The sequence below is a fragment of the Vidua chalybeata genome, chromosome 4 (assembly GCF_026979565.1).
Source record: "Vidua chalybeata isolate OUT-0048 chromosome 4, bVidCha1 merged haplotype, whole genome shotgun sequence".
Taxonomy (NCBI): Eukaryota; Metazoa; Chordata; class Aves; order Passeriformes; family Viduidae; genus Vidua; species Vidua chalybeata.
This window is the reverse complement of record NC_071533.1, coordinates 59,924,847-59,938,611: the sequence shown is the minus strand read 5'-3', so window position 1 is coordinate 59,938,611 and position 13,765 is coordinate 59,924,847. Positions and strand designations below refer to the sequence as shown.

At 37.8% G+C, this 13,765-nt stretch overlaps 1 protein-coding gene across 2 annotated transcripts; it reads left to right on the top strand.

Annotated features, from left to right (window-relative positions):
• The first annotated feature begins 6 nt into the window (after positions 1-6).
• Positions 7-8,689, top strand: LYAR (Ly1 antibody reactive). Of its 2 annotated transcripts, none has more exons than XM_053941012.1 (9): positions 7-95; positions 696-862; positions 1,168-1,282; positions 3,134-3,241; positions 4,598-4,681; positions 6,555-6,891; positions 7,159-7,263; positions 8,137-8,222; positions 8,538-8,689. In XM_053941012.1, the coding sequence occupies exons 2-9, from the start codon at positions 741-743 to the stop codon at positions 8,670-8,672; spliced, it is 1,092 nt and encodes a 363-aa protein (XP_053796987.1). In that variant the 5' UTR covers positions 7-95; positions 696-740; the 3' UTR covers positions 8,673-8,689. The 2 variants fall into 2 exon arrangements, with proteins under 2 accessions (XP_053796987.1, XP_053796986.1); XM_053941011.1 differs by lacking the exon at positions 7-95 and adding an exon at positions 112-257.
• The last annotated feature ends 5,076 nt before the right edge of the window (positions 8,690-13,765 follow it).

Genomic DNA, 13,765 nt, shown 5'->3' with positions numbered 1-13,765 from the left:
GGCGGGGGCAGCGCAGGCGCGGGCGGCGAGGGGTGGAGGGGTCGGTGCGGCGCGTGCCGCGCGGGCGGCTGAGGGAGGCGGCGGCGGCCGCTGAGGTGCGGGGGAGCGAGAGCGGGGGCGGCGCGGCACGGAACGGCACGGCACGGCAGCAGCCGGCTGCCGCCCATTAGCGCGGGTGGCGGCCACGCTGGGCTTCCCACGCCGTGTGGCCCGGTCACCCCTCAGCGCTGCCGCTCGGCGGGGCCTGGCCGAGAGGGGTCTGCAGCTGCGGGGAGCGGGATGGAGCGGCGGGGTCCCGCAGGGGAAAGGAGGGGGACCGGGAACGCCCCTGCGCGACGTGTCCGCCTTGGGGGCCGTACGGGGGTCACCGGTTCCGGGGATGGGTTGGTGGGCGCAGGGTTTACAGGTGGTTTCTCCGTTCGGGTGATGGGTATGGGGGTTACCGGTTCCGGGTTTGGGTGATGGGTTCGGGGGTTACTGGTTCCCTGCTGGGGTGGCGGATGCAGGGATTGCTGGTTCCCGAGGTCCTGCTCTCCCCTGCGCTCAGGGAGGAGTCAGGTGGAACGAGCTCTTGCACGTGCAGCAGCGGGCTGCTCAGCCTGTGTGTCCGGGGGTGCACGGGTGTGTTTCGCTTCGGCCCTCCGGGTGTTTCTTTCAAGCTGTAAATTAAGATCTTTTTCTTCTTTGATTCCTAGAGTTGCGCTTCTGTGGGAAGGAAGACGCTCTGATCACTCGCCAACATGGTGGTTTTCACATGCAATGCATGTGGAGAAGCTGTGAAGAAAGCACAGGTTGAAAAGCACGTGAACATCTGCAGAAAATGTCAGTGCCTGTCGTGCATGGATTGTGGCAAGGATTTCTGGTATGTAAAGAACGGGAAATAGCCTTGCTCACTCTGCAGACTCACTTGCTCACTCTTGTCACAAATACAAGACATGCAAGTCAGAAATTTTCACTGAAAGCTGTAGCATGATGGAAATGCCTGTGGTGCAAGCATGTGCTTTAAGCACGTCACATTTTTATAATTTAAGAGTTGACAGTAATAAGGTTTAAATGATCCATTCATTTAAATTATCTATTACTTCAGCTTGTTGGTTGGCTAAGTGTTGCATAGTTTGGAGAGTGAAGCATTTCAGTGACCTGTGGTTAAAAATCTCTTATATTCAGGGGTGATGACTATAAGGAACACGTGAAGTGCATAAGTGAAGACCAGAAATATGGTGGGAAAGGCTTTGAAGCCAAAACGAACAAAGGAGATGCTAAACAGCAGGAGTGGATTCAGGTATGGTTTGTACTGTGTACACCTACAGTAACTATTGTCTAATTATCAAAGACAGAAAAGAGCCTATACTGGCTCAAGCCAGAGGCCTATTTTTACCAATATCCCCAGCTGTCTTTTGGCATTTCCTTGATAGGTCTGTGTTTATCCCAGTAAGAAATGTGTCTTTTGTTTTGAATCTCTCTCCTACTGATTTGATTTAGTGTAATGTTCCCAACTGCATACAAAGAGACATTGGTAGTTGTCCATCCTTTTCATGTCATTTATGCTTTTGTAGACCTCTGTCAGGCATCCCTCCCCATCTCATATTCTTTGTTCAAGGCTCAAAAATCCTACCCTGCTCAGTTGTTCTTTATATGTAAATTATATCTTTGATCATCTAAAATCTTCCTACTCTACTGTATGCTTGTGAAATGCTGTTCAAGATGTAAGAGAACCATGGATTTACCACGTGTCATAATTATGTTTTCTCTGTTCTTTATTCCTTTCTAACTGTTTTTGTCAGTTAATCTACTTTTGGGTGGTTTTTTTGTTTGTTTTTTTTACACTGCTGCTGATCATTGTGCTGGCATTTTCATGGAATTGGCTGTTTTAACCCTGAGATATTGTATCTAAGCTCCAATGGTCAATTAAAGCCTACCATTTTAGATGTGAAATTAGGATTGCTTCTCCTTTTCTTCTTGCTTTACATGAATCTGTGTTGAATGAATTTCACCTTTTTATTACCTAGTCACTAATTTTCTTAATCTCTTTCTGGAATCGCCATAGTCCTCATCCTGAATAGCTTCATATCATTGGGAAAATTTTCTGTCCTCTTGTCAGATATTTTGTAAATATGTTGAACAGGAGAAGCTCCAGCATGGATAGAAATATCTTCTACTCTTTCTGTCTTACACAAGAATCTACCCTCTTATGTCTTTCCTTCAAGGGTTTTTGGAGGGACCTCAAACACATTTAAAACCACATTAGTAGTAAGTTAGATCAGATTTATGCATGAAATTGTTTTTTTTATCATGTAGAACACATCCTAAGCTGCATGCATACTTGAAGCATATGATGAATACCATTAAAGTCAGAGATGAGTGCTCTTGTTGATACTGAACACTCAAATGTTTGCGGACATTTGTAAAGGGAGTATGTAGAAGGATGAGGGATTATTACCAGACACCTTTTTCTGATAGTTTTAACATATTCACAGAGCCTTTCAGTCACCAGATCTTCAGAAGTATAGGGAGGCTCTACAGTGTCCAGTGGCTGCACTCTCTAAGTACTGGGAAGCAGTGCTGTTCAAGGGGCTGCCATGAGGGCCTGGTCTAATCTCTCTTCTCTCATGCTGACACCCGTAGCACAGGAATATCCAGAGCTGTCATATCCCTATATAAATGCTTGTTTAAGCTGGCACTGCTGCCAGAAGAAATGCATGTCAGTTGTGGCAATCAAAAGTAAGCCTGATTTTTTCATAATTAACTCCAAAACCAAAAAGTTGCTTTTCTTAATGCAGGTCTTCTTCATGCTGCAGGAATCCCTTCTGTGATACAGTTACTTTAGTTTGAAATGTTTTTGTTACAGTTTGTAACTTATTCATCAGAAAGCACTGGTGAGCAGTCCTGCTTAGCTCTGCTTATTACATAGGTATAAATGTTTATATAGATAATTTTGACACATTTAATGAGCTATGATAGAGCCAAAGGTCAGTGTTTTTCTCATGTTTTTTGAACATTTCCTATGAGCAGACTATACCAGCTGCGGGTGCTGGGTGATTTCTGCCCACTGTATTTCAGACTTGCACACCTGACATGTACTGTTTGATCCTTATGCTGCTTTGCTGATTTAATTCTGTTTTTCTTCATTCAGAAAATTCATGAAGTAATGAAGAAGCCCAACATAAGCCCTAAAGTGCGGAAAATCCTGGAGCAAATGCGTGCCTTTGATAACATTCCAAGAAAAAAAGTAAAGTTTCAGGTATGTTTTAATAGAGATTTGCAGTAATCTGTGCAGTGAGCATAAAACCAGACTTTTTTAGGGAATTCCACTCTCTTTTAACAAAGGTGGGACAAATTGCATGTTTGGGCATTCATATAGATTGTGCAATAACTGAATTTCAAATAGACAGTGGTTGTAAAATACATTTATTTGCTTAAAAGGACTCTTGGTCTACCAGTTGAATTAGGTATTAAGCCAGAGACCTATCTTTTAAGCTTAATCTCCATATGTAGGTTTGTTCTGTTTTCAATACTTCTCTTTTTTGACTATTTGCTATTTCTATTGAATATCCAAATTCTGAAGGCAAGGTCCTGTTTTGAGAGTTTTCCTGTTACTCAGTATTCTGACAGACTCTCCTGCTCTGCATGCTTCACTAAAGTATTACGGATGTGGAGAATTTACTGTGTGTAAAGAATTTCATTAAAAATGAAGAATTACCCACAAACGGGCCTTTCCCCCGTCCACACCCCATTCTGTGCCTCAGATTGCGAGGCTGAGAGAAGATCAGGCTTGCTTCCAAAGCACTCAAATAGAACTTAATAGAGCTGTGGTGAAATTGCTGCTAGCAAGCTGAAGGTTAGACTATTTCCTGGCAGGATTAATGTTCTGAACAACAAAAATGGTATTTTCCAGAAGCCTCTCTTTTTGATAAGATACATTGCAGTGGAAGATCAAAAGTTTTTGCAGTTAATTGTTCCAGTTTACTAATGCACCTTTCCAGGGGTTTTCATTGCAATGCACAAATCTTTACATTACATTTAACATAGAATTCCACATTTCTGAAAGTTTATCTCTTGCATATAGTGTGAACAGCATAATTTACTGCTATATTTTCATTTTCACCAGGAACAACAGCAAATAACCCAAACAACTTTCAAATGTTTGCATTGAGATATTTGTTTAAATTACACTTATAATAAACTAAGGTATCCATTTAGGAGCGTGACCATATGTCCAGTACACAAATAAATAAGATCAGATCATTAATGTTTTAACTCATGGGAACAGTCAGAAGATTTGGTGGAACCTTAACATAGTTATTAGTATGAAAAAGCTTGAGAATTATCTTCTGTATATATTTAACCACTTGGGGATGGCTGTTGGTGAGATAATTGAGATATATGGTGTAGCCTCCTAACAGTACCTAGACATACGTGAAACAATTTAGCAAGGAGGCTTGAGAGATTAATAGGAGTAACCTCTAACCAGATCTTAGTCAAAAGCAGTGATTAGATTCTTAAACGAAAAATTAAAAACAAGAACCAGTTATATGGTAATGAAGAAATAAAGTCAGAGGTGCATGTTTTCAGTTGTTATTGTTTCTTCTATACACAGAATTGGATCAAGAACAGTTTGAGAGTTAATGACAGCAATTTGCAAGATCAGGTGTGGGATGTTTTCTCAGAAGCAACCAGAAACGTAAGTTTAACTAGAAGTACATTATAAAATGGGAATGCACTCCAAAATGTTTGGAGGAAAACTTTTCAGACTCCCTTTGTAGGTGTTAGTGGAAACATTGTCTCCCATAGTTCCAATAGATTATGTTACAATGTAATATTTCTTGACTAAATTGTTTATTTGTGGAACACAAAACTGTAGCTGAAGTAGTTGTTCATACTGAGTAGGTTGTGATTGAAAATTTGGACATGGTGACACAATTGTGCCATGATAATCAGAAGGCTAATTTATGCTACTAGTATGTAAAAAAAAAAAGGAAAAAGCACTGCCTTTATTTTTGTTCCAGTCTTTTATCACACACTAAGACAGAGCAAGACATCTTTCAGAGTTTATTGGTCTCAAATTTATGTGTATTGGAGTGAGAGATTAACAAGCACATAGTTTACCTATTTCATTAATGGGGAGAGAGATCCTCCAGTTTGTGGCGCAAGTTCCTCCCATTTCTTTGTCCAAACTGTGGACTTACTCTGACCTTTTGTCAGTGCCTAATTCTTTGGTATTTCATTACTAGCTCAGTGTGTTTTCGTAGGATGTTGTTTGTTTGCATCTATTGCTGCTACTCAAAAGCTGTTGGAGAAGCTAATTTCTCAGCTGATGTAAAGATGCTCTCCCCCCTTTCCCCCAAATTCTTTTGAGGAAGAGTGTAGGCAAAGCTTTGGCATTAATCCCTGCTGATGATGCTTTGTGTTTCTGATTTGATGATTCCAGTTAAGTTTATTTGCAGTTTTTCTGAGGAATCCAAATGTAAGAGCTGGGAAAGAAAGAAACATGTTTACTAAAGGAGAGGAACATAACAGAAATTCTGGACACTGAAGTACACTGAAGTTGCTGAAGTATTAATACTGAGTTTATACAACTTCACTAAAGTCATAAGCAGTTCTCCCTTGACTTCAACTAATTTTTAAGAAAGTCTTCAATCTGAAAACCTTTTATTTAAACACAAATCTAAACAATTACACTGTCCACAGAGCATAGCATTAAAATAAAATATATAACACAGCATTTCAATTCACCTTTAAGAATCCTTAAAAGATCTTAAGATACGATTTGTAATGCATACCCTGAAATGTATATACTCAATGGAAATTCTTAAGTAGAATTCAAATTTAATTAAAGTAACTCTTTATAAAAACATGTTGGTGTTAAGTTGCTTGTATAAAGATCTGTTCTCTTTCTAAATAGCTACACTGACATTTCAGTAATTGTATTCCACTTGTAATTATTAAAATTAAAGTTTAAATTGAACATTAAGTTTTTCATTAATGCATTAATTATTCTACAAGAAAATCATTATAAGCCCAGGAGCATTAAAAGAAAACCAAGTATGTTGAGAAAAGTACAATTAAAACAAGCAGGAGTGCCTTTTTTAGCATCATGTCATAACAGTTTGTTGTCCCAGACACATCCAAGACAGAGAAGAGGATGGCAAAAGAGATTATTACTCAAGGGCTGTGCATTTGGGAATCAGTTCTGCATCTTGCTGTAATGTGCTGTAGTTCTGTTTGTGTAAATTAAAGAGCTGTCAGTTCCTTAATTACATTTAACTAATAATTTAAAACACTATAGACACTTACTTCAACTAGGAATTACATATGTTGTAAGATAACATTTCTTCTGTGATGGTAATTAGCATTTAGTCTTTTAAGTTAAAAGAAGAATCAGGCACATTATTTCAGTAGTGCTGCTTCTCAGATAACTGGTGACATCACGTGTTAGCAATTTAATTGATTTCAGGATATCAGTGTTCTGAACAGTTACCATTGATCTAGTAGAGGAAAGTTGCAATGTCAAAAAACACATGTAAAAACTGTAATTGTCTTTCTTCCAACAAAAGATTTCAAATGAAAAAGAACAAGACAAACCACAACAGAAGGAGGAGCAGCGGTCTGCAGAAACTGGGGAAAATACAAATGCAGAAGAAAATGGAATTACAGATGCAAAAACTGAGAGAAAAAAGAGTAAGAGGGAACGAAAAGAAGAGAGACAAAAGAACAAAAAGAAGGAGAAAAAAGATCTGAAATTGGAAAACCAGGAAGAAGTAAAAAAGAGTAAAAAGTCCAAAAAAGGAAAAGAGAGTGCGGACGATGAATTTGAAATAAATGGAAATGGCAATCACAGTGAAACAGAAGAGGAAACTAACGTAAAGAAACGCAAACATAAACATGTAGAAGGTATCCATCATACAACTTATATTCATGTTTGTTTTGAAGATGCTTTTTCTCAATTCCAAAGCTCAATAAACTACCCAAGTAGAATTTTAAAGTAGTGCATTAGATATACAAATTAGATTATTTTTAACAATGATTGCACATTTCTTTTACAAAATCGGAACCACTTTGCAAAAAGAAACTCATGTTACAAGAACAAAAACTTAAGTCATGTCAGAATTTCTAGTTTTAAATCTTTCTTGTGTATGTTTTGTCCAATTCCATCTCTAGAGGAACCTCATACTAAAACAAAGAGAATGAAAACTGAAAGCATTTCAGAAGACATGGAAACAGAAAACATCAATGACAGCGAAGAAAATATGGGAACAGAGAAAGGTATTCTTAAAGGAACAGTTTAGATTGTTACAAAACTACTCTGGAAAAGACCTAATGCATGATACAAATACAGCTTCTGTAGCAAGCCATGAAATAAATTGTGCCTCAGTATACATAAATGTGTGTATATGCAGTATACACATCTGTTCCAGAGTAAGTAGCCTGTGCTACTCTTAATACCTGATAATGAATTATTTCTCTAATTTGTTGTTTGTGCTGTGCTGGCAGCCTTTGGCTATGCTTGTTTCCAGTGGACGCTGAGGTTTCAGCACACTGGGTCTCTTCCCTGCTGCCATGCACATGAGACAACACAACAAAAAGGGTAACAACTCTTAGACCTTTTGGTATCTCTCATATCCCCATTTTTGCTCAGTGAATCATAAATTTGACTTCAGATACGTTGGACCTTAGTTTATGCTTAGATAAACCTGCTTCTGCCTATCACCTGTCATGCTCTGACTGTGTTTGAACATACAGATAATTTATTTGGAAACCACCAATTAATGACCTCTGAAGGTGGCATGGGCAAATTTGACTGCCTGTGATTTAAGTGTGAAGAGACAGGATCTTAACGATTCCTGTGTTATTTAAGAGTTTCTTCTTAATAGCTGAAGTGTAGAAGTTAAGTAAAAACAATTCTGACCCCTGTTGTTCAAGTACTGTGTCGATTCTTCATCTCTGTTCCATTTTATATTCAGGAACAGCTGATGACTTTATGCTTAAGACACCCTCCTGTTGTAGGGTCAGTAAGGTAACAATTGTGGTAGCCAAACTGATTCCAAAATAAGGAGATTGATGGCTGGCTACTAGTAGAGAAGAAAACCCAGACTACCTCCTTTTACTAACAATCTTGTACACCTAATTATTTTCTAGGTAAATTCAACTGGAAGGGAACCATCAAAGCAGTTCTGAAACAGGCTCCAGACAATGAAATTTCAATTAAGAAACTAAGAAAAAAGGTACTGTACAGCATGTTTTTTTAATCTCCTTTGGTCTTGTGAATTTATTTGTGTAATGCTGAAGCTCAGAAAATTCTGGCTGGCATAAACAAAGTTAGTTCAACATTTTTTAATGGGATATCAATTAACAGAATGTCAGCTGAAGAACAGGTTTTTTGATGCTTACTGAATTACTCAAGAAATTCAGTGCTGATTCTGAAAAGGAATTATAGCACAATAACTTCCATGCCACTTTCATGCAGTAATGTAAATTTATTATTGCTTACAATGGAATCATCTTCATGGACTAAAAACCATTTCTCTGTCTTTGTGCAGGTGATAGCTCAATATTATGCAGTAGCTGGTGAACATCACAAAACAGAAGAGGAGATCCTAGTCATATTCAATAAGAAAGTGAATAACAATCCCAAATTTAGAGTTCTAAAGGACAAAGTGAAACTTGTGAAATAAACAGTTTGCATACTTTTCATAGCTGTTGCATTTTAATCTTGTAAGCAGAGTCAAACTCTTCTGTCAGCTGTACAAATACTGTGCATTGGTATAAATTTAAATTGTGTATATGAAAGCAGAATTTAACTTTTAATACTGGATCCTTCCCATTTTTCTAGATTTATCACAGAACATTTTCAGATATTTTATTTTTTTATTTTACGGAAAATGTATATTTTTTGGTACAAGTTTTAAGAGGCATTGAAAATAATTGCTGGCCTACTGTATTAAAATTCTTCCAGTAATGTGTATTATTTACAGACATGAATGTTTTTCAGGACCTGGGTTGTGTGGCTTTTTGCAGGAACTATTTTCAGAGCAAATAGGATTTTCATATTCAAAACCCACTGAGGAATAAATGTTTTGTTATGCCAAAATTCAAAATGGTATGGCTGATACCCACTTCACACAATGTAGATAGTGTATGCAGCCTTTAATAAACTGTTGATTCTATGTTGAAAAATGCATAAATAAAATGTCAGATTTGTGTATGCAATATTGTACATTCAGTGAAAATCTAAAGACTGAGTTACCTATATATGCATTGTTACTGAAAGTCTTGATTCGTAATGCAACTGACTTCAATCGAAGTGGTTACATGGAGTAAAAATTGACTGATGAAATAGATTACTTTAAAATACAAGCTTAAATATAATGAATCTTGTCACTTTATAATTGCATAATAAATCCACAAATTATACATCATATGAAGAGGCTGTTGTATTGCTGTCACCAAAACAATTTAGCTAGGCTAGAGATGTTACAGGTATGTAGGAGGCAGAGCTGCCTGGGGAAAGTTACTGGGAAAGTTCTATAGGTTTTTACTTAATTGCAAAATTACTTCCATGTAGGACATTAAAAACAGCATTATAAAGCACTCAGTCATATGGTGTTTTTAAAAATTGCATAGTGATTTCAAGCACATACAATTCTATAAAACTCCATAGTAAAATTATCTGAATTTATAGAAATACTGAATATATTAAAGGTATAAGTACTAAAAATTAACTGTGATGCTCTGGGTTCAGCTTTTCTGAGTACGTATTTGTCTTACTGTAAAAGTTGCAAGAAAGAACCTAATGAATTCAAGAGCTGTTCAGCAAGTGTTAGTTGTTTGTTGAAGCTATGCAACAGTTCTTTTTATTCAGTCTAACAGATAACCAGAATCTTGGCTCCTATCATTGCAGAGTTCTGGTGTCTGATGCTCAGGGTTTATTTACTGCAGTGATCACTGAATGAAGCAAAGCAGCAGGCTAAGTGTTCAAACACCCTGGATAAGTTGAAAGCTGGGAATAAGGAATATCAAATCAACAGTATGCAGATGAGCTATCAGACTAGGATGTGACCTTGTACTTTTCTTTCCTGCTTTAACTGTTATCATTCTTAAAGGTTCAAACAATGTACTCCCCTGTGCATTGCCATGGTTGGGTTAGTGCTGCCTGTGTGGAGTAGTAAACATTCTGTAAATTATTCTTCCCCTCTCTGTGTAAAGGGTAAAGCAGCACCAGCTGATGTTTTTTCCCTCATGATTCGACAGACATGAATCTAATGCATGCCTCTATTTGACAGTCATTACTGGGAGTCTGTTGCAAGTAAGCCCTGTTATAATTACAACAGTATAGCCTCAGTGTATGTTGCTGCAGTAGTATTACGTTTTTCTGCTCTGTTGGCAGAAAGAGAGGTCTCGGGGTCTCAATGCTGGGCTGACCCCAAGACTGTAAAACTCCTTGTTCCCTAGCCCGTGCAGCTGAGAAGGAGTCTGAAGGATTTCCTGTAGGATTGGGTTCTCAAGGTTGTTTATTTTTCCTTATCTATAACGTTCTTTCTCTGACCTGCTGAGGTCCATCTAGCAAAGGAGCCATGGCAGTCTGCCTGCCCTGTCAGGCGACATCTACATTTTATATCAGAAATTACGTGTGTTATATTTACAATAATGTGCCAATAACTATCACCTATGTTAACTATCACCTATGTTAAACCAATAGAAAAGTGTCACCATCACACCAAGATGTGGAGGACAAGAAGAAGGAGAAGAAGGCTAGGACACACCCAAATTCCTCCATCTTGTACCCCTGAATCACATTCTAAAAATCCCAAAATTCTTCTTTTTCACCCTGTGTCAATTCAGCTATTACACTACTCAAACCCTTGTGGCTTGTAATTCCTCATATAGAGTTGGCAACCTTTCCCACGGGCTAAAATCGAAGTCACAAGTGTTTTTGACTTCTTGCCAAGGTCTCCGAGCCCCCTGCCAGGGTCTCGAGACAGGCAGAGCAGCCAGAGGGATGTCCTGGACCCTGACCGAGGAGGAGGGGGAGCAATATGTTTTGTAGGCATATTTTTCTTTCTGGGTGTTCCAGGGAATACTGTAGTATGGTCGTATATGTAATATGTAATGTAATATGTTAAGTTTGGTAAGTAATATGTAGTATGGTAGATGAGTCTTTGCCTCTAATTGTAGAAGGCTTCAAGTGCTATTCCAGTCCATGCATAGTTGCATTCTTGACGTGCAGCTCTCCAGTGAAAAAAACAAACAAACAACAAAACAAACAAACAAACAAAAAAAAAACAACTGATGTTTTTTCATTAGATAATTAATAAAGTACTCAGAGGACTGAATTTGGCTTTTCTCCTTACAACAGATCTGGACTTTAATTTACTCCTTGCAACTAATGATGTCTTGATAAGATTGAATTTACTACAAATTTGGTGGTAATTGTTTCAGAGGGAGGCATAATCCCTCACAGATCATTGAGAATCCTTCAAGAAGACAGAAAAACAGCAAGACCTCTCTAATTTCTATTCAATAATTAAGCAGCATATTTACCAGTATTGTTTTAATCCAGAATATGTTTCAGTGATTTTCTAAACAGCATAACATAGCTCCATAATTATACCTTATTGTTAAAATTTTCCCTTCTAAAATAGTGTATTGAAAATCAAGTGTCTTTGTGGCAGGGTGAGGAAGAAAGAAATTAGAAAATAGTTTAAAACTAGTGGCTTTCATTATAACTATAGCATAAGCACTTAAACAGGGACTTTAATCACTGGAAGGAAAAAAAGCTTCAAAGGACAGATACTTATTTGTTGTGCTCAGCCCTCCACTGTCCTGGTGCATTAGAGTAGTTCATTCTTTCTCCAGTGAAAACCGATCCTCCCACCTGGTGCTATAATCCAATTGCATCAGGACAATGTAGTCAGAGCCCAGCATGAGTAGTGGCTCATAGCTGATGACCACAGGATACAGAGACCCAATACATGATTTCATTCAGAAACTTTTAAGGCTGTAACACTCACCTTTATTAAGGAAATAAGAGACCAAATATTAAACTTTTTGTGCAAGATAAGTGAAAAAAAGGCATATTGTTCTGTACATTGAGCTGTACTCACAGGTTACAAGATATCTCAGTCAATATATTCAACATTTACCCCTTTCTTCTCCCAGATTAGCCTTTAAGAAAAAAACCAGGAATAAGTCCTCTAAGTTTCTTTTCTGCTCTGTCAGCCAAGAAAAGCTGCATATTATGTTTCCCATTAGTACTTTTACAGGAAGTGTTACTTTATATTGAATTCTAAATTTCACTTGGACTAGAGGAAGTTTTACTAGTAACTTTCCCTTGCACTTTTAAGATACAGTTCCTTTTGCCCCTGGTAATCTACTGCTTCTCTTTACAATTTTTGGATGTAATTCCTTTTGCACCTGAATCCTCATGCTTTTATGCTCTCAGACAGCAAAGGCTGAAAAACCTTCAAGCTTTTTGCTTAGATTGGAATTTTTTCTTCAAGACTGCCGATCATAGATCTTAGTCTTTTCCAAGCACATCTTTTTTTTATCTTTCCTTTTAAAATTTATTCTAGAAGATTTAGAATTGTCCAGTCTTTTGTGTGTTTTGCCCTTCTCATTAGAATCTTTTAGTAGAAACTGCTTTTGCTACACAACTTCATACCTGAGCTACAGCAGAAGTAAAATACTGACTTCCAACAGAAGTAGTTTTATAGTTCCTAAAATTACTTGAAAGTAACAGAAAACCAGAAATTATGTCCTTATGCCTGCCCACCCATTAATCCCCTCTTCTCAAACTTCTATGTGAAATGCATTAGTACAAAATTAGTATAAAAAGCCTAATTAAGGCCTGATTACAGTCAAGCTCAACTCATATTTGGTTTACCAGAAAAAAAGGTGCTTTTAAACATAATGGGATTTTCCTGTCAGGCAGCATGAAATCCACTTGAAAGTATTCAGATCACTGCATCTCACTTAGGTGACAAAGAACATGAATAAAAAAGAACCAGAATTTAGCCTGCATTGCAGGTGGCTCAAACCACACTGTATTTCCTCTTTCCTTCTGTTCCTTGCAGTAGCCACACAATGGACTTCCACCATCCAGCCATTAATGTATAAACACAAAGTGCACTTTTATACTCTAATTTTTTGCCCTTTTCTCTTGGTGAGAAGGAATTCCTGGAGGAATACACACCTATTGACACTCCATGTATTGTCATGTATCCATACATGACAAAGGCTCATGTTTTCTGTGGATGAGACAGGACCAGGATTTTCTCCTAGACTATTCTTTCTTACTATGTCTTATACCATGAAAATATGTTTCCTCCTGCTTCTTGCTCCTACAGTTCTGGCTGAGGAATTATGCCTTTGAAAGTTTCAGCTTTTTTGGTGAACTTTCAGAACTGAAGTGGTTCCAGAGGGTTAGCATTGAGTAAGTTCTCCATGAGAAGAAAAAATCTGAGCTCAGCTGATGTTCTAAAGGACCTGTTTATGTTATGCAGATTAGCCAAAACAGTAATGGGAATTGTACAACAATCCTCCAGCCAAAACTTCAAATTGCTGAATTCAGTCTTCATGAAGGAAACATCTTCCTGTCTGTCTCAGACAGCTTAGTGCTCAATCAGTGTTCCTTCTAACTCTGTTGTCCAATTAATTACAATACCTATTCAAAATACATTAAAAATTGACCCTACAGAATAGGTAAGTGGTAATGGACTGTGAAGGACAATGGTAAAAAAAAAAACTTTGCTGTGAATGAAGCATGTAA

What these genes read in the sequence shown, in the direction of transcription:
- LYAR (XM_053941012.1), top strand. Translation starts at nt 741, where the DNA reads ATGGTGGTTTTCACATGCAATGCATGTGGAGAAGCTGTGAAGAAAGCA. An exon ending in AACAGCAGGAGTGGATTCAG is followed by an intron (nt 1,283 to 3,133) that starts GTATGGTTTGTA and finishes TTCTTCATTCAG; the next exon opens with AAAATTCATGAAGTAATGAA. An exon ending in GAAAAAAAGTAAAGTTTCAG is followed by an intron (nt 3,242 to 4,597) that starts GTATGTTTTAAT and finishes TTCTATACACAG; the next exon opens with AATTGGATCAAGAACAGTTT.